This window comes from Oncorhynchus nerka, linkage group LG5, assembly GCF_034236695.1.
Source record: "Oncorhynchus nerka isolate Pitt River linkage group LG5, Oner_Uvic_2.0, whole genome shotgun sequence".
NCBI classification, from domain to species: Eukaryota; Metazoa; Chordata; class Actinopteri; order Salmoniformes; family Salmonidae; genus Oncorhynchus; species Oncorhynchus nerka.
In genome coordinates, this window is record NC_088400.1 from 52,602,000 (window position 1) to 52,622,988 (window position 20,989).

The 20,989-nt window shown below is 42.4% G+C and overlaps 1 protein-coding gene across 17 annotated transcripts in view; it reads right to left on the minus strand.

Annotated features, from left to right (window-relative positions):
• The window catches only part of LOC115129612 (muscleblind-like protein 2a), an 83,248-nt gene that overhangs the window by 55,110 nt on the left and 7,149 nt on the right, over positions 1-20,989 (minus strand). For all 17 annotated transcript variants that reach the window (XR_010463971.1, XR_010463970.1, XR_003863676.2 and 14 more), the window contains exon 2: positions 7,827-8,715. Coding sequence is in view for 14 of the 17 variants with exons in the window: in XM_029660171.2 (XP_029516031.1) it covers positions 7,827-8,000 (174 nt within the window). In the remaining 3 variants the exon portion in view is untranslated. The remainder of the gene's footprint in view (positions 1-7,826; positions 8,716-20,989) is intronic.

Below are 20,989 nucleotides of genomic sequence, written 5' to 3' on the forward strand. Positions count from 1 at the left end.
GCACTTTATAATACTGTTGTTGATGACTAATCGTGCGTTTTCATTTAAGAAAATCTAAAGTGTTGGTATTCCTGATGGTGCTCCCATCAGGCATGATATGACTCATGATCATATATGGAAATCAGGAATACCAACACTTTGGATTTTCTTAAATAAACAAAAACTACAGTAACGGTTGGCATTAAATGTTCCCGCTGTACCGAAACCAAATTATGACCACAAAACGAAAAACTGCAATATGTACCGAAAAGGTGGATTTGGTAAACTGTTATACCCCTAGACTTGTCAGTAACAGGCGGCACTCAACAACAGGCTATTCACTCACAGCCACCGTGACACAATCACATGACTCCGGCATTTGTGTTTTCATAGATCGCTTCTGTCCTTCAGTGCTGTCCCCCAATCCCTCCTCCTTCACGGTCATCGTTCCCTTGGACAGTAGTCTGACTGTTGCCAGGTTAGTTCAAAGCAAATCTGTAGCCTATGCCACAAAGCGTGAGAGGAGTAAGTGAGCCAACTTAGGCCAATTCTGAAATCAAAACCGGATAACCGTTGTCACGAAGGTGGCTCACCTTTTAGCCAGGTAAATTGCTATGGCAACACATCATTCAGCTCTAACCTGCTCTGGGGGAAGGCTCACTCTAATTAATCCTGAATGTGTCTTAGCTCAAACCAAACCTACTTTATAAACCCAGATTATTTTAAGGGACAGTTTTGCCTACAGTAATGATAACATATTGTGCTTTACACACAGTGTGTATGCGACACACAACTTCTGTCCATCAGGAGAGAAAAGTACCTGAAAGGACGCACGCAATCCACGAGACCGTATGAAATGTTGAGAGCAGCAAGACAAAGTCACAACGGCACGGTGAACATAAACGATGCCTGTGACAGAATTTCTCTTGCACTTCTTATAAATGCAAAGCACACAGAGGTGGGAGAATGCAAAGCCTGTTGTTCAAACCTGCCTCTGCAGGTCAATCCTGCCAGCGTTTATCTGGTCTCTGCTGCCAGTGGCCTGACTGGCATCTGTCTCACTGCCCTGCCCCCGCCCCGTGGAACCTCTTGGTCGGGTGACTGTCATGCCTCTGGGGGTTTGGCGAGAAGGCTGAAAGGCCTGGCTGTTCTGTTCTCGTCTCGCCTTATGCCTCTATGCAGCAGAGTATCTCTACCTCACCTCTCTGAGGTTACGCCTTTGAATGGATCCCTTCAGATCTCCCCGTGTCACGCCTCGCACTACAGACAGGCTAGATAACCTTGGTCACAGATGGGGTGGCGGAGGAGGATCCAGGCAGGCAGACATAATAGTAGACAGCTCGGACTCTGACATTGGCCTGGTGGTAATGTCTCAACTGGCTCCCGAGGCACATGAGGATATGCCTCGGAGGGACAGGTCAGCAGAACAGGGCTCCCCCAGATAACCACCAGAATAACACTGAGTTTACAATGAGGGTTAGGAGGACACACCGTTTCAACACAGCCTTGCAGTTAGTTCCTTCATATTTGACTGTGTGGCATCTCAGTATCTGTTTTACACTTCATATGAACAATAACATCGCATTTAAAATGTCAGTGACAAATCAGACATTTCAATGCAGTTTGCGTCTCGACAGAACGTAGGCTAACACCCGGAGAACGGACATCAGGTCCTTACGCGGCAAGATTACAAATCGATCCCAATTGGAGTCAGCTGTAAACCCATTAAGCTGTTGCAGGGTTTGACGGAGCCGGCCAGCTGTAATAGACCGCCAGTCAATTGGCCGATTGCTCTGCAATAACTCACAGGGATTTACAAATAACAAGGGGGTTGCCAAGAAAACAGCTGATGTCCCCATAAATACAATGCCATTTTCAACAGCGTGTTGCCTCTAAATGACATAGAGCTGCCAATACTCATGTAGTTAGAGTGGTTATTGGGTTTGGTTCTGAACTAAAGCAGGCAGAAATCCACACATGCCAAGGAGGTGGTGATCATTACAGATGATGACATACACAATTTGCAAATGAAAAGTATAGTATATTGGCCCTAAATCTTGCTGGACAGAGAGTTTGTATCATGTAGAACGCACATTGACCTTAACCCACACTCTTAAGGGGTCAGCGACAGCGGGAACAGCCCCAGAATAATAACAGACCCACAGTGAGTTCCCAGTATTGGTATCATGTAAAAAGCGCATCTCACGCTTATGTGTGAAACTCATCCTCTGCCTTTGACCCAAAGCATGACCTTGAAGATTGTGTTATAAACACCGCATAACCTTCTGGTTGGTGTCCCTTTAAAATTGCTGCAATAGCTCACACTTTCATCTCAAAAGCTAAGGCATTGTGAGGTATGACTATTGTTCAGCAAGATACCTGCTCCAGTTTCTCTGGTCATTCATCATTGTCACTGGGTAGGTTTCCAAGGTTTATTGCAGCTACTGCTGCCACTGTCTTAAAAACAAGGGAGCCTGCACTCCCCCACCCCCACTGCAGTAGTTCGCTGTGTAATATTATGTAAGGGGACCTGCTTTTAATATGAGGTTCTTGTCAGGTTTTTTCATCTTGAACTTTCGATTTAGTTGTACTTGATTTTCTTATTGATTCCCTGTTGAATTATTGGATTACGAGGCACCATGATTGCAGTATCGGCCTAGGTCTTTTCAATGTCTAAAACAAAATGTTTCCACAGTGTAGAAAAAAATATGGATAAATAAACATGAAGCATAAATCCTTGAAACACTATCTGGGTAGTGCCAAGTAGATGTTCAATAAGGGTCAACAACATTTCAACTAACTATCCACCAGCCCCAAAACTAATCCTAAAATTAACCCTTACCCTAACTCTTATTCGAAACCAAACCATAACCCTTTCGTAACAGTCGCAAGCATTTGCTGATCAACAAGATAGTGTGTTTATCGTATGACTATCTGTTGATCATCTATATGGGACTATCCAAATAAAGGCACCATGCAGCATACTCTTATAGTTTTATGCTATTGCTATTACAACAACTGCTTGCATAAGCTAAATAAAAACCATTCACCTTATTCAACATGTTGTTTTGTGTAACAGCTGACACAGTCTAGAAATAGAACCATCGGACACCTCTACACCGATCAGATGTTAGACACTAGTATAAAGGATGGACGTGGAATGGTAACAGAGCTAAACATATAACCCACAACTGGTGGCAGTGATCACAACAGAAGACCTCTGACATTTTGCGCTATAGGTCAAGACTCTGGCATTGCGTGAAGAACTGACACACTCTCTAATTTGAGCACCCCCCCTAGCATTGGAACAGCAAAATGTTAAAATCAGGTGTACTTACATGTTACTGTGGTATGAATGATCTATAGCACATGTTGTTTATCCATTACCTGCTCCAGAATGAGTCCCCTCATATTACAAAGTTGTTACGTAATAGGCCAAGCTAATTTGCTTCGATTGAATATATGAAGACACCTTCACTTCTTTGGGACTGGGGGGCAGTATTGAGTAGCTTGGATGAATAAGGTGCCCAGAGTAAACTGCCTGCTACTCAGGCCCAGTTGCTAATATATGCATACTATTTGGATAGAAAACACTCTGAAGTTTCTAAAACTGTTTGAATGATGTATGTGAGTATAACATAACTCACATGGCATGCAAAAACCTGAGAAAAAATCCAACCAGGAAGTGGAAATCGTAGGTTTGTAGTTTTTCAACTCATTGCCTATCGAATACACAGTGTCTATGGGGTCATATTGCACTTCCTAAGGCTTCCACTAGATGTCAACAGTTTTTAGAACCTTGTTTGAGGCTTCTGCTGTGAAGTGGGGGCGAATGAGAGGGGATTGAGTCAGGGCTCTGGCAGAGTGCCATGAGCTGACCACGCGCGTTCACGTAAGAGTTAGCTTGCATTCCATTGCAATTCTGCAGACAAAGGAATTCTCCGGTTGGAACATTATTGAAGATTTATGATAAAAACATCCTAAAGATTGATTCTATACTTCATATGACATGTTTCTACGAACTGTAATATAACTTTTCGTCTGAACTTTCGCTTGGACTTGCGCGTTGTGAGTTTGGATTATGTACTAAACGCGCAAACAAAAAGGAGGTATTTGGACATAAATGATGGAATTTATCAAACAAATCAAACATTTATTGTGGAACTGGGATTCCTGGGAGTGCATTCTGATGAAGACAATCAAAGGTAAGTGAATATTTATAATGCTATTTCTGACTTCTGTTGACTGCACAACATGGCGGATATCTGTTTGGCTGTTTTGTTGTCCGAGTGCTGTACTCAGATTATTACATGGTGTGCTTTTTCGGTAAAGCTTTTCTGAAATCAGAAACAGCGGTTGCATTAAGGAGAAGCTTATCTAAAGTTCCATGTATAACACTTGTATCTTTTAGCAATGTTTATTATGCGTATTTCTGGAAATTGATGTGGCTCTCTGCAAAATCACCAGATGTTTTGGAACTACTGAACATAACACGCCAATGTAAACTCAAGATTTTTGGATATAAATATGAACTTTATCGAAAAAAACATAGTGGGGCAAAAAAGTATTTAGTCAGCCACCAATTGTGCAAGTTCTCCCACTTAAAAAGATGAGAGAGGCCTGTAATTTTCATGATAAGTACACTTCAACTATGACAGACAAAATGAGAAAAAAAAATCCAGAAAATCACATTGATCCGTGTAAAGGAAAGAATGAATGGGGCCATGTATCGTGAGATTTTGAGTGAAAACCTCCTTCCATCAGCAAGGGCATTGAAGATGAAATGTGGCTGGGTCTTTCAGCATGACAATGATCCCAAACACACCGCCTGGGCAACAAAGGAGTGGCTTTGTAAGAAGCATTTCAAGGTCCTGGAGTGGCCTAGCCAGTCTCCAGATCTCAACCCCATAGAAAATCTTTGGAGGGAGTTGAAAGTCTGTGTTGCCCAGCAACAGCCCCAAAACGTCACTGCTCTAAAGGAGATCTGCATGGAGGAATGGGCCAAAATACCAGCAACAGTGTGTGAAAACCTTGTGAAAACTTACAGAAAACGTTTGACCTCTGTCATTGCCAACAAAGGGTATATAACAAAGTATTGAGATAAAGTTTTGTTATTGACCAAATACTTATTTTCCACCATAATTTGCAAATAAATTCCTTAAAAATCCTACAATGTGATTTTCTGGATTTTTTTTTCTCATTTTGTCTGTCATAGTTGAAGTGTACTTATCATGAAAATTACAGGCCTCTCTCATCTTTTTAAGTGGGAGAACTTGCACAATTGGTGGCTGACTAAATACTTTTTTGCCCCACTGTACATGTATTGTGTAATATTAACCTCTTGCCTCTACTTGGGACGCTTGCGTCCCAACTAGAGCTCTGGAAATGCAAATGCGCTACGCTAAATGCTAATAGTATTAGTTAAAACTCAAAAGTTCATTAAAATACACATGCAGGGTATCAAATTAAAGCTACACTCGTTGTGAATCCAGGCAACAAGTCAGATTTTTAAAATGCTTTTCGGCGACAGCATGAGAAGCTATTATCTGATAGCATGCACCAATACACTACAACAGAAAAGCACAGCAGGGGACGTAAACAAAATAATTAGCATTTCGGCGTTACACAAACCGCACAATAAAATAGAAAACAGTCATTACCTTTCACCATCTTCTTTGTTGGCACTCCTAGATGTCCCATAAACACTATTGGGTCTTTATTTCGATTAAATCGGGCCATATAAAGCCAAGATATCGTTATATGTAGACTGTGTGATAAACGAAAAAAACAGCGATTTCACAACGTAACGTCATTTTTAAAATTCAAAAAGTAGACGATAAACTTTCACAAAACACTTGAAATATGTTTGTAATGCTACTTTAGGTATTAGTAAACGTTAATAAGCGATAAAAATCATCCGTAGGCGATGTAAATATCATTAGCTGTCGTCTTGGAAAAAATTTCAGGAGAGAGCTCTTCCGGAATGATCTGGGCGGAGACCGGAGGTAAGTCGTGCCCCTCTTTCGGTTCAACCAAGAATCAAAGATGATTCAATTCACAAGACTCTAGACAACATGGGGATGCTGTGGGAGTTGAATGCTCGGTCTTATCTAATTCGGCTCACTGTTAACAATTGCTGGAAGTGGCGCAAGGATATTTATTTCCATTTTCTGTGATCAGGTTTTCCTGCGCTTTCCGATGTAACGCACGTTATGTAATAGCCACAGTCGTGATTTAACCAGTTTTAAAAACGTCCGAGGGTTTCCTATCCACACATTCTAACCATATGAACGTACTATATTCCTGGCATGAGTAGCAGGGCGCTGAAATGTTGCGCGATTTTTAACAAAATGTTCAAAAAAGTAGAGGGTCGACTGAAGAGGTTAAGTCCTATGAGTGTTGTCTGATGAAGATCAAAAGTTAGTGATACATTTTCTCTATTTCTGCTTTTTGTGACTCCTCTATTTGGCTGGGAAAATGGCTGTGTGTTTTCTGTGACTAGGTGCTTACCTAACATAACCGTTTGGTGTGCTTTCGCCGTAAAGCCTATTTGAAATCAGACACTGTGGCTGGATTAACGAGAATTTTATCTTTAAAATGGTGTAAAATACTTGTATGCTTGAGGAATTTTAATTATGAGATTTATGTTGTTTTGAATTTGGCGCCCTGCACTTTCACTGGCTGTTGTCGAGGTGGGACACTACCATCCCGAATATCCCAGAGAAGTTAACAGGCTGTTTTAAACTTACTATAATTAGGGAGTTGTTTAAAAATGATTAGGCCTACAGCAAGACAGATCTATTAAAACCAGGGTAAAATTCAAGCCATTATGAAACAAAACCTGTTGGTTCTTAAGGGGTCTTCACTCTGTGGTGCCCAATTTAAATATACAGTAAATCTGTCCCAATTTAATGAGCAAAGGATTTGGAGAGCGATACCACAGAAGCCCTTAGAACAGGGGAGTCAAACTCAATCACTGCAAGGGGCCATATTGGGAAGGGGAAAAAAATTGTGGGCCAGACATAGCCTGTTTGTTTTTAGAAAAATATGTTAATTAAAAACGTACATAGGATGCTGGATAGAGCATTTTAACATTAAACAAAATATAAATAATACTTGTCCAGCCGTTGCTGCTGTGTTTGCAGAGGTGCATAATATGCTACAAACCTAATCAAAAAGTATTTCAAAATTGCAAATAACAAAAACATAGGTAGGTTGTTGTAACATTTAAACTTAAAATATGTTTATAATTTTTCACACTGCATGGATCACAGGTAGTTGAAAGCAGCTGTATGTTGCTTTAACGGGCCTATAGGTTTACCCTTTGCATGGTGTTTTGTTGCATGTTTAGTTTTTTGTTTATTCATTGTCAAGCTTTAAAAAACTGAAGCCAGACTCCAACATTTTAGTAGCCTAGGACTGTGGCATGTGTCCATGCACTTTTTCTCCACTGCGCACTTTGGGAGCGTATCAAACTGTTGACTCACCACACTCACATGTGAATCCTTTATCTAATAATGTCATATTGGTTGACAAAAAGTTGTCTGTAGTACAGCAATTGCCTGGTTCTGACAACACGCTTAAATTGGTCAGTACCATTAATGAGAACAGTTGGGGATGCTGCAAATGTTTAGTGATGATATGATACAGCACACTGGCTGGCTCATGGGTAGGTGTGTGTGTGTGGGTCTCTGGGAGGAGGAGTGTGTGGCAATGCACCGCCTTTGGCGCACAGAACGGGCCTGACAGAAATGTGTCATGGGCTAGATCCTGCCAGCGGGCCTTGTGTTTGACACATGTGCTTTAGAATAAATACTTCCCCTTTATCTGTGCTCTGCATTCCTTACCTTAAGCGAGTCAAAGCAGGCAATCACCCTTCCGTTCTCCACCTGGCAGCTTTTGGGCGGGTGCGCAAATTTGCATTCCTCGTCACTCCGCGAACATGTCCCCCTCTGGAACTGTCGGCACACCTCCAGCGTCAGCCATTTTGTGTCTCGCATCGAAGCAATATTTAAAGCCATAGCAATGCCGGGGAGGGGTAAAGCTAGCCACTTGTTTAAGGAGACGCTATACTCTAATGGCTCTTCAGTGTGCTAAAAAAACTACTAAAAGTGTAGCAAAAAAAAATGTGTGGGTCAGTGAAAGTCGTTTGCCCTTGCGGACTTCAGAGCAGCAGAGTTGGTGGACTTGCAACCTGGATGTGGGCGCAGCTTGGGAGATGGCGGCTATCAGAGAAGCTGTCAATCAAGAGACGTCGCTCGTCAATCAGTTAGTCCCAGGTGCAGGCCACTGACAGGTCAACGGGGGCATGCTCAAAGGCAGGGTGGACTGATGGACCGTCCGAATGTGGTGGTAGTGGGAAGAAAGCGGGAGGGGGTGGGGAAGATAATTGAAACAGGTGCTATTTCGAGGGTGATGGCACTGCTTGGGCGAGAATATAAATGTGTGCAGATGGTGGGTTGGGTATTGACTAAACTTCTCCGAATGGGTCAGTCAGCACTCTGTTTTGGCAGAGAGTCCAGCCAGTTCCCCCAACCGCTGCAGTTAAATATTTCTGCTTGGGTTTCTGAGGCAGCGCAGCGACGGAGTCAGATAAAGATGAGTTGGTAGGGCAGGGGCTGAGGTTGAGCTATCTTCTGTCACAGCGAGGGAGGGAATGTTGCATGCTTGGTGGAGGTGACGTGCAGGCAGGCAGCTCAAGTAGGGATGTCTGACAAGGCACTTTCTGTCGACGATCTGTGTGTGAGAGAGAGAGGGGTTATATTCAGAGGAGTAGTTAAACAACTGCCTGAGGCATTAATGCAACAGTCTGTTTTATTTTATTTTAAGCTAAAACAGTTCATGAAATAAAGTGGAAACGTATTGCTGGGGACAGCATTATTTCCCCAAATCAATTAGTGGACAATCAATTAGAAAACTCTATAAACGCAATAAATCCACTGTTCACAAGATAAAGCTGTGAATGTTCTTTAACAATACAGACCCATAGGCAAAAGTATTCAGAGATTTTTCTGCCTTTGTACTGCTTGGGCAGGCCGCTAAAAATTTCATAACATTTTTGGGATGGAAAAACGCTTTCAGTGGAAACTTAAATGACTAAAACCAGACATAAAAGTAAGCTATGTAGAAAATAGAACATTCAAAAAACAATTAATAATAAAAATATTATACATTGTTATTATGCGAAAACAAAATAACAGCATCAGCCATGGCAAAATGCATAGAATTGCAGGAAACTAGCTTTAAAAATCATAAAAATTGTATATAAAATTTGCTTAAAAATTCCAACATTTCTATACACCGCGGGGGGGAAATGTAAAACAAAATGTCACGCAGAAAGGCTGCCAATATAATTCTGATCCATTGTCAAGAATTCGGTCAAGCCCTCCAAATCGGAACAAGCTTAAGCTATAAGAACATTTTATTATGTCAATTTCATGGCCTATTCTGTCCTGTCCTAACTAGTAGACTTTACCAGTAGTGGAAAAAATATCCAATTGTCATACTTGAGTAAAAGTAAAGATACCTTCGTAGAAAATGACTTAAGGAAATGTTTTAAAAAGTCAGCCAGAAAAATACTGCTTGAGTAAAAGTATTTGGTTTTAAATATACTTAAGTAACAAAAGTAAAAGTATAAATAATTTAAAATTGCTTATAATAACAAAATCAGATGGCACAATTTACACTCCAACGCACAGACATTTACAAGCGACGCATTTGTGTTTTGTGAGTCCTTCCGATCAGAGGCAGTAGGGATGACCAGGGATGTTCTCTTGATAAGTGAGTGAATTGGACCACTTTCCTGTCCTGCTAAGCATTCAAAATGGAGCAAGTACATCGTTTTCTTTCGGAATCTAGTGAAGTCAAAAATATAAAATGGTAAAGTACAGACACCTAAATAAAACTACTTAAGTACTTTACACCACTGGACTTGACCCCCAAAACTTAAGCTTGTGCCCTAGAAATGTAGGGCCAAAGCCAAACATTGAGAAATGTTATAACAGTGTTTAGCCTATCATATTAAGAATAGGAGAATAATATGGCTGTCGAAAACACATTGATATACAGATGACTGGCGCCCTGTTTTTAGTGGTGTGAGTGTGAGTGTGAGTGTGAGTGAGAGTGTGAGTGAGATTGAGAGTCTGCATGCGCCCTTGTTTGTGTGTGGCTAGGTAGGAGGCTGGCTTGAAGTGTTGTGTAAGCCAACAGAGGGCAGTTGCGAGGTTATTCAGCTGCCACTTGGTCTGAGTTCCCGATCATTACTTTGCGTCATTGTGCGCCAACTCGCCCGGCGCAGCCATCAGGCGTGTTGAATACAAAGCAGAGCGGAGCAACGACCCCTGTGCAATGAGACAGCAAGAGTGCAGTAAGCCAAGCCAGTGCGGGACAGGAGGGACAAAGCCCCTGGGGTCCACCCAGCCTGTCGAGTAATGCCGTGACGAGAGCCGCTAGCTAATAGAAAACGTGCAGCGCAGCAGTATTCTGGGAAGCCATCCAACAGGCAGAGCAAGAGAGACCGAGACAGATGCATGTGCCAGACACGATTACGCCACTGCCTGGGTACCTAGAGTGCCTCAACACCCACCAGACAAGACCAGTCAAATTAGACGTCAGATCATTGATACGGCCAGTGGATTTTCAATTCACAGAGAGAGAATAGGAGTCTCGCGCCTCTCGCTCTGCATCAGTTTTCAGGCAATGTCCTCCGGCTACTCGGGTTGGGGAGGGGGAAAAGGACTTGATAGATCAAATTTTAAAAAGGGGCCTAGCCTTTAGCTTGCTTTTTGAATCCATTACAAACTGACTACCGTGCAGGGAGCCTCTTTCCCTTAGAACATCTGGAAATACTTTCTGGTGATAACTGGGAGAAGGAAGTGGGGGTAGGGGAGGCGAACAAGGGAGGGAGGGTTGTAAAAAGCTGCAGCTGCTGTTTAGAATTCTCTTCACTGTTTCATATCCCACAGATCCCTCCATTCAAAGACATGGGACAAAATATGTACAACAACACTAGCATAGTGAGCATACTGCACTCCACAATGAACAAGAGACATTGGTCGGACTCCATACAAACAAATAGACCTATGTACAAATCATAGTCAAAATTTTGAGGGAGTAGCTTTAGTGGTCATGAAAGAAAACGAGTCCAGACATTAAAAGCCATGGCAGTAGTCTACTGTAAGATAGACCGCCTATCGTTGATTGCTTGGCTCGATATCATGGGCAGTTGTCACATTCAGGTCTGCTTAAATATAAAGTAAAAATTAACAAGCTGCTGGTGCTAAGTTAAAGTAGGCCTAACCATTATCAGCCATGATGCTCCATTTCTGGACCTGGAAACCAACATATAAGCATACTTTATGGGCGAATTTACAATATTATAGTCACATTCTCATTAAACAATCTTTAGAAATGAATGGTAAATAATGTATGGTGTAATTTGAGTCACTTAATGTAAACAAAAAAATATATGTTTCGAAACACTTCTACATTCATGTGGATGCTACCATGATTTACTGATAATCCTGAATGAATCGTGAACAATGATGAGTGTGAAAGTTAGACACACAAATATCATACCCCCCCAAAATATGCTAACCTCTCCTGTTATTTTAATGGCAAGAGGTTATCATGTCTTGTGGGTATGATATTTGTGCATCTGTTACTTTCTCATCTAGTTTAGAAACATTCTACACTTATTTACAATAAAAGGTGACTCCAAAATGACACAATATATACCATTCATTTCAATTGGGCACAAAATAATCTACAACAACCAAATCAAACAGCAAATGCATCCGACCAATTTGTAGAGTCACAGGCTTGATATAGTCATTGCGCGCTAGGAACATGGGACCAAAAACAAACCTTTTACTACTTTAATACACAGACAAATTTCTCCCAATACTTTTGGTCCCCTTAAAAATGGGGAGACTATGAACAAAAAGTGCTGTAATTGCTCAACGTTTCACTCAATATCGATGAAAATTAGGGCGGACTTCATTTAGTCAACTAGTCGATTGTTTGGTTGATAGGCTGTTGGTCAACCAATAATTTTTAAATTCAGCAGTTGCAATAAAATTACAATTAAATCATTTCACATCTTGATTGACGTCTCTGTGGACTAATCCATTTCGGAGGCTGTGGGGATGGCACACCAGTAGTGCGTTTACTGTTAATTCCCCAAATTTCTAATTTACACGGTTTGTTTGGTTACTAATTTAGGTTAATGCATTCAAAGTATTATTATTTTATTATTATTAATTACTACTACTGTCTTTCACAGTTCTCATTGTTGGAATGGACATGTTATTTGCAGAGCGCACAACCTAGGCTACACTTGTGAGAAACAAGTCTTGATTTATTTCATTCCATTTACGAGTTGTCAATTTATTAATTGTGTTTTGGTTGGAGCGCTTCTGTTGAGTAAGGACATGCATCTGATTATGCATAGAAGTGGGCCTAGGCTACTTGGCCTGCACGCAAATGTAGACTTATAAATGTGCCCATTTGGAAATCTGATAGTATTTCTGATCATCTTAAATCTACACCACTAATAAGCTGTGGAACTTCCCAAATAATTTTCCTTCACCTCAAACAGCAAGTAAACAAAGTCTGTTTTAACATCCATTCAGAATGACAATAATTCCTCAATGTAGCCTATTTAAAAAAAATCTCCCTTTCCATAACCACTCAGCATGCCTACAGCTGTGTCTGTCGCGGGAAACTGAGGGTCTAGAATATTTTATACAAGGTTGTAAGTTTGTTAGCTTGACTTCCTACTGGACCAAGTTGATACAATGTTTCAAGTTCCTTGCAGACAGGCCATGTGAAGGCAATGTGATTTTTAATTTTTTTTTTATCAGAATATTTTCTACCTGCAGGCTGCAATGTGGTTATTTGTTGGCTTTATGTTGGCTATTTCTGCATAGTAGGCAATGGAAATAGAAGTTATGTAGATTTGTATAATTTTTATTTAGATTTAGATATAATTTGTATTAAATCACATGACAATGGATTGAGATACAAAGACTATTATGAAAGCAATGAAACTGCTCCAAGAAAATGTGCATCCGAAAATCATAATTGGCATGCAGATCAGTAGAAACGGTAAGATAAATAGGCACTCCAAAATGTTGCCAAACCCTGGCGTAGCCTATTACCGGCAACTTCGGGAAAGTAATGGCAGAATCTGCAAAGGCCAGCAAAAGCGGGAGGTAGGTGAAGGAACAGTTATTTTTTCTCTGACCATTGACTCCCCCCAGTCATTTGTGTGTCTAAATGATTTAAATCAGTGTGCTTAAAGCATCAGACAACATATAGTTAATCATATTAAAACACATAGGTCGTGTCTATATAGAAAAATACAATTTCGAACAGTAGATTAGTCGAAAGAACAGACGACTCTTGGTCGACCAAGCGTTTTATTAGTCGTGGATAGCCCTAATGAAAATACCTTCAAATTAAAGCTGACAGTCCGCACTTTAACCTCATAGTTATTGTATCATTTCAAAAGAGCCAAAATAACAATGTCACTGTCCCAATACTTTGAGCTCGCTGTCAACTTCTTCCATGACAACACTGTTGATCGACATTTCTTCCCCATCAACGTCATCAGAAGACTTTACCATGTCTTCTTTCCTCGTCGTATGATTCATTTTCAGAGTCAGAATGGCACGATTGTCCTCCAGAACATTTACATTTACATTTAAGTCATTTAGCAGACGCTCTTATCCAGAGCGACTTACAAATTGGTGCATTCACCTTATGACATCCAGTGGAACAGTAGTGCATCTAAATCTTTTAAGGGGGGGTGAGAGGGATAACTTTATCCTATCCTAGGTATTCCTTAAAGAGGTGGGGTTTCAGGTGTCTCCGGAAGGTGGTGATTGACTCCGCTGTCCTGGCGTCGTGAGGGAGTTTGTTCCACCATTGGGGGGCCAGAGCAGCGAACAGTTTTGACTGGGCTGAGCGGGAACTGTACTTCCTCAGTGGTAGGGAGGCGAGCAGGCCAGAGGTGGATGAACGCAGTGCCCTTGTTTGGGTGTAGGGCCTGATCAGAGCCTGGAGGTACTGAGGTGCCGTTCCCCTCACAGCTCCGTAGGCAAGCACCATGGTCTTGTAGCGGATGCGAGCTTCAACTGGAAGCCAGTGGAGAGAGCGGAGGAGCGGGGTGACGTGAGAGAACTTGGGAAGGTTGAACACCAGACGGGCTGCGGCGTTCTGGATGAGTTGTAGGGGTTTAATGGCACAGGCAGGGAGCCCAGCCAACAGCGAGTTGCAGTAATCCAGACGGGAGATGACAAGTGCCTGGATTAGGACCTGCGCCGCTTCCTGTGTGAGGCAGGGTCGTACTCTGCGGATGTTGTAGAGCATGAACCTACAGGAACGGGCCACCGCCTTGATGTTAGTTGAGAACGACAGGGTGTTGTCCAGGATCACGCCAAGGTTCTTAGCGCTCTGGGAGGAGGACACAATGGAGTTGTCAACCGTGATGGCGAGATCATGGAACGGGCAGTCCTTCCCCGGGAGGAAGAGCAGCTCCGTCTTGCCGAGGTTCAGCTTGAGGTGGTGATCCGTCATCCACACTGATATGTCTGCCAGACATGCAGAGATGCGATTCGCCACCTGGTCATCAGAAGGGGGAAAGGAGAAGATTAATTGTGTGTCGTCTGCATAGCAATGATAGGAGAGACCATGTGAGGTTATGACAGAGCCAAGTGACTTGGTGTATAGCGAGAATAGGAGAGGGCCTAGAACAGAGCCCTGGGGGACACCAGTGGTGAGAGCACGTGGTGTGGAGACGGATTCTCGCCACGCCACCTGGTAGGAGCGACCTGTCAGGTAGGACGCAATCCAAGCGTGGGCCGCGCCGGAGATGCCCAACTCGGAGAGGGTGGAGAGGAGGATCTGATGGTTCACAGTATCGAAGGCAGCCGATAGGTCTAGAAGGATGAGAGCAGAGGAGAGAGAGTTAGCTTTAGCAGTGCGGAGCGCCTCCGTGATACAGAGAAGAGCAGTCTCAGTTGAATGACTAGTCTTGAAACCTGACTGATTTGGATCAAGAAGGTCATTCTGAGAGAGATAGCGGGAGAGCTGGCCAAGGACGGCACGTTCAAGAGTTTTGGAGAGAAAAGAAAGAAGGGATACTGGTCTGTAGTTGTTGACATCGGAGGGATCGAGTGTAGGTTTTTTCAGAAGGGGTGCAACTCTCGCTCTCTTGAAGACGGAAGGGACGTAGCCAGCGGTCAGGGATGAGTTGATGAGCGAGGTGAGGTAAGGGAGAAGGTCTCCGGAAATGGTCTGGAGAAGAGAGGAGGGGATAGGGTCAAGCGGGCAGGTTGTTGGGCGGCCGGCCGTCACAAGACGCGAGATTTCATCTGGAGAGAGGGGAGAAAGAGGTCAGAGCACAGGGTAGGGCAGTGTGAGCAGAACCAGCGGTGTCGTTTGACTTAGCAAACGAGGATCGGATGTCGTCGACCTTCTTTTCAAAATGGTTGACGAAGTCATCTGCAGAGAGGGAGGAAGGGGGGAGGGGGAGGAGGATTCAGGAGGGAGGAGAAGGTTGCAAAGAGCTTCCTAGGGTTAGAGGCAGATGCTTGGAATTTAGAGTGGTAGAAAGTGGCTTTAGCAGCAGAGAGAGAAGAGGAAAATGTAGAGAGGAGGGAGTGAAAGAATGTCAGGTCCGCAGGGAGGCGAGTTTTCCTCCATTTCCGCTCGGCTGCCCGGAGCCCTGTTCTGTGAGCTTGCAATGAGTCGTCGAGCCACGGAGCGGGAGGGGAGGACCGAGCCGGCCTGGAGGATAGGGGACATAGAGAGTCAAAGGATGCAGAAAGGGAGGAGAGAAGGGTTGAGGAGGCAGAATCAGGAGATAGGTTGGAGAAGGTTTGAGCAGAGGGAAGAGATGATAGGATGGAAGAGGAGAGAGTAGCGGGGGAGAGAGAGCGAAGGTTGGGACGGTGCGATACCATCCGAGTAGGGGCAGTGTGGGAAGTGTTGGATGAGAGCGAGAGGGAAAAGGATACAAGGTAGTGGTCGGAGACATGGAGGGGAGTTGCAATGAGGTTAGTGGAAGAACAGCATCTAGTAAAGATGAGGTCGAGCGTATTTCCTGCCTTGTGAGTAGGGGGGGAAGGTGAGGTCAAAAGAGGAGAGGAGTGGAAAGAAGGAGGCAGAGAGGAATGAGTCAAAGGTAGACGTGGGGAGGTTAAAGTCGCCCAGAACTGTGAGAGGTGAGCCGTCCTCAGGAAAGGAGCTTATCAAGGCATCAAGCTCATTGATGAACTCTCCGAGGGAACCTGGAGGGCGATAAATGATAAGGATGTTAAGCTTGAAAGGGCTGGTAACTGTGACAGCATGGAATTCAAAGGAGGCTATAGACAGATGGGTAAGGGGAGAAAGAGAGAATGACCACTTGGGAGAGATGAGGATCCCGGTGCCACCACCCCGCTGACCAGAAGCTCTCGGGGTGTGCGAGAACACGTGGGCAGACGAAGAGAGAGCAGTAGGAGTAGCAGTGTTGTCTGTGGTGATCCATGTTTCCGTCAGTGCCAAGAAGTCGAGGGACTGGAGGGAGGCATAGGCTGAGATGAACTCTGCCTTGTTGGCCGCAGATCGGCAGTTCCAGAGGCTACCGGAGACCTGGAACTCCACGTGGGTCGTGCGCGCTGGGACCACCAGATTAGGGTGGCCGCGGCCACGCGGTGTGGAGCGTTTGTATGGTCTGTGCAGAAAGTAGTACATCACAACTTTTTCCCACAGACCTGATCAATTCTGGGCAGCAATGTTATTGAGAGCAGTATCAACATAGTTGCAGTTCTCCAAGGCTAATGTTATATCTTTAGAAAAAACTGCAGTAGAAATAATTATCCACGCATAACGAGCAGCTCATTTTATAGACACGAGATGCTACACCTCAGACCAATCCAAATTCATCTCTCAGCATGTCCAGCGCACGCATTATCTCAGCCCATCATGGCTAGCAGGAAGGTTCCTGACTTTTTCTTTGGCCAAACCAACTACACTCTTAATTTAACAACTTTATACGTATTTACAGATGGAATAAAAGTTTATTATTAAAACCTGTTATGGCTGCATCCCTTTGTTCTCAATTTCCACCTGAAGACATACCCAAATCTAACTGCCTGTAGCTCAGCCCCAGAGGCAAGGATATGCATATTCTTGGTATCATTTGAATGGAAACATTCTGAAGTTTGTGGAAATGTTAATTGAATGTAGGAGAATACAGTGGATCTGGTGGAAGAAAAGAGAAAAAGAGCATACGTTTTCTGTTTTTTATTGTTGTAGTATCATCTTTCACAGGTACTAGAATAGCCACACAGTCAGATAGGATGCTGGAGATAGTTTTGATGGATAACACAAGAGGGCAACTGTAGGTGTGCAAAGTTTGAGACTGATAACTTCAGGAATGGGTGAGCTACATGACATTTAGCATGAAGTCACCCAGGTGTCCCACACAAGTTGCCCAAATGTACCCAAGTGGCCGAATTGGTGAAATGACCTATAACTATATACAGCAGTGCAAATAACTATATACAACATATCAAAAAGCAATTCTAACACACACACATTTTTTTTTTTTTATATTAGAAAATAAAATTTTACAAACAGTACACCCCTTGGAAGTCCCCGTCATAATATTTTGCTGCCTGCGCCATGTCCCATAGCAGTCTCGTTCTGATGTAAAGCAGAGGCAAACTGAACAAGTGGTGCATTTCATGCGACACAGAACACAACGACGCCTCCATGCTGTGCCCTGAGGCACAGTCATGCCTGCAGTAATGAACTGTGGCATATGAACACCACTGGGGGCACAGGTAGAGCGGGCACCGGGGGCTCCCAGTCGGAGTCGCTATCACTGTGAAAGAAAACATTTAAAAATATTTGTATTGTATGAGCCTTTTATCATCACATAAAATAAACAGATATGTATTGATTGTATAGAGCAGAGGGAACGGTCACTAAGGTGTTCCATTCAACTCCGGCCATTGTTGTGTGTATATATGTATAAAAAAAAAAGTATTTTTATATATATATTTTTATATTTCATAAAACGGCATTAGCACTTACCCGTCCAGAAGTACGTCCTGTCCTTGCAGAAACAGCTCCTCAGTTCGTTTGAATCATAACACTCCAAGATTCCTCAAACAAAAAATCTCTCATTTTCACTTTAGAGTTTGACTTCGCTTTACATGATTTATTCGCCATGATATCTTCAATGAAATCATTGAAACTACAACTTTCCGAAATACAGCTGCGCGTAAAAAGCCTTACAGCAACTCCTCTGATCATCAAGGCGAGAATGGAGTTCCCTGCGCGTGCGATTACAACCAAGGAATTGTGGTCCAACCCCAAACCATTACATACTGGCATTTACCTCAGCTCATTGGCTATCTACCCAGCTAGATTTCAAGAAGATCAGTGGTCATTGGGCAGAAATATAGTCAATCAATGAAGCTTCGCTAAAATTATTGGTGCGTAAGGTAGTCATTTATCGTTGTCTTCAAATCAGCTCACTTCTGTCAATACTACCCGCAAAAAAACAAACATTATTTGGCTGTGTTGCAAACATCCAGAGGAATGCACTGAAACCCACCATGACTAGATAAACGATTGTTTACAGGGGCGAAAAAATTGATAGAGATGGAATTCACGGCACAAACAGTTTACATTTTTTTTTTTTAGGCTATAAAAATAGATTTTATCAAAGAAAACGGTACTTCATTTGATCAATGGGTCACTCAGGAAGAGAAATAAGAGCAAGATATCAGAATGTAAGTCATCATTTTACCTTCAGATGTGAATGTGTAAAAACTGTCATGGCGGAAAATGTTTCTGTTCTTGATTGCTCTTCTCAAACAAAAGCATGGGATTTGTTCTCTGTAATAGCTATTTTAAATTGGAAAACGTAGTTTGATTACCAAGATTCTAATCTTTTGAAGGGTGTAAGACACTTGCATTTTCAAGAATGTTTAATGTTACGAAGTTGTATTTTTAGTTGTCACTCTGAAATTTCCCCTGATGTTGGTCCCTGTACGGGGATCGCAGCCATAACAGATTGGCACATGAAGTTCACATGTATTTTGATCAAATATTTTTTACATTCAAACGGCTCTCCTGTGAAGTCGTGACTTGCGACATACGCCTAGTTCCTGAATCGGGTCATATATCGGCCCAACCCTAGTGTGTGTGTGGTAAAACACCATCCTGTCATCTTGGAAATTGGCCCACTTTAGAACCGTACTACAAATATGAAATGAGATGCATTTTCTCACTGACACCAAGCCTGCAATCCCAAAGGCAGAATTTCATTTCACAGCATCTCCCCCGGGGACAAGATGGTCGCTATGAAAGAACCAGGTAAGAATCATGTCAGATGTGACCTTCCACTATTAATACCTTTGTATTTTTAGAATCAGAGAGAGGCAAATGTATTTGTTACATTGTAACATACTATACTAGGCTACAGTATAATTCAAAATCAAATATGCCTTAAAAGGGAAATTCAGGATTTTGGCAATGAAGCACTTTATCTACTTCCCCAGAGTAAGATGAACGTGCGGATATAATTTTTTATGTCTCTGCATGCAGTTTGAAGGAAGTTACTAACTAGCATTAGTGCCATTGCTAACTAGCGTTATCGCAATGACTGGAAGTCTATAGTATCTGCTAGAATGCTAGTAGACACAGTACCATACATAGACTTCGAGTCATTGTGCTAACGCTAGTTAGCATTGGCTTGCAAAATTACCTTTCAATTCCTTCATAACTGGAAGGAGAGACATTTTCTTATTTTTTTCTTTACAGATAGCCAAGGGCACACTCCAACACCATTTACAAAACAAAGCATGTGTGTGTTTAGTGAGTCAGCTAGATCAGAGGCAGTAGAGATTACCAGGGATGTTCTCTTGATAAGTTGGTGAAATGGACCATTTCTTGTTACATTCAAAATGTAACAAGTATTTTTGGGAGTCAGTGAAAATGTATGGAGTAAAAAGTACATAATTTTCTTTAGGAATGTAGTGAAGTAAAAAGAAAAGTTGTCAAAAATATATATAGTAAAGTGCAGATACCCCAAAAAACAACTTTAGCAGTACTTTAAAGTATTCTTAAGTACCTTACACCACATGTAATACAGTATAGGGTGAATTTGCTGATCTTGGGTCAGTTGAGCATTTTCCCAACTAATGCTTAAAGTTAGGATTGTGTAATGCAGTACTGCATTTCCTCACCAGTTTATTTTTCTATGTTTTTATTTGGCTCAGAAAACACTTTTTGTTCCTAAATCATGGCAAATTCTGAATCATCATCATCGCTTTGAAGTGAAGTGTTTCTTAATTTCCCGGCATCAGCAATTCCCACGAATCTGTGTTATTTGAATAACTGTCTGGGTTACAATGTGAGTGCGGGCAAAGTTTTTTATTGTAATGGAATTTTGCTAAAAGATTCAAACAAAATGTCAACACAGTGTCTTCTTTCAATGTATTATGACCCCATATCAGGGTGACATATGATAAATGCTTTTCTGCTTTATCTATCAGGTTACCAGTTTAATATCTTATTGGCCTACTCTAACACTTATTTCCTGGTTCAGAAAATACAAAGAACACAGCTAAGATACCTGGTAGCCTACATATCATGGAGAATGCCCTAGAAATCAGGTTACTTGAGCGAGAGAGAGCTCATTCAGCCATACTGAGCCCCGTGTTTGTACTGTAGCTAGGCCTAAGATAGCCTATATACTGTGCATGGGCTACATAAGGGGCGGCAGGTAGCCTAGTGGTTAGAGTGTTGGACTAGTAACCGAAAGGTTGCAAGATCAAATCCCCAAGCTGACAAGGTAAAAATCTGTCGTTCTGCCCCTAGGCTGTCACTGAGACTAAGAATTTGTTCTTAACTGACTTGCCTAGTTAAATGACTTTTTCAGCTTGAATTTAACATTTTGATTTGTTTCCACTGGCCTGCACACAATACCCCATAATGTCAAAGTGGA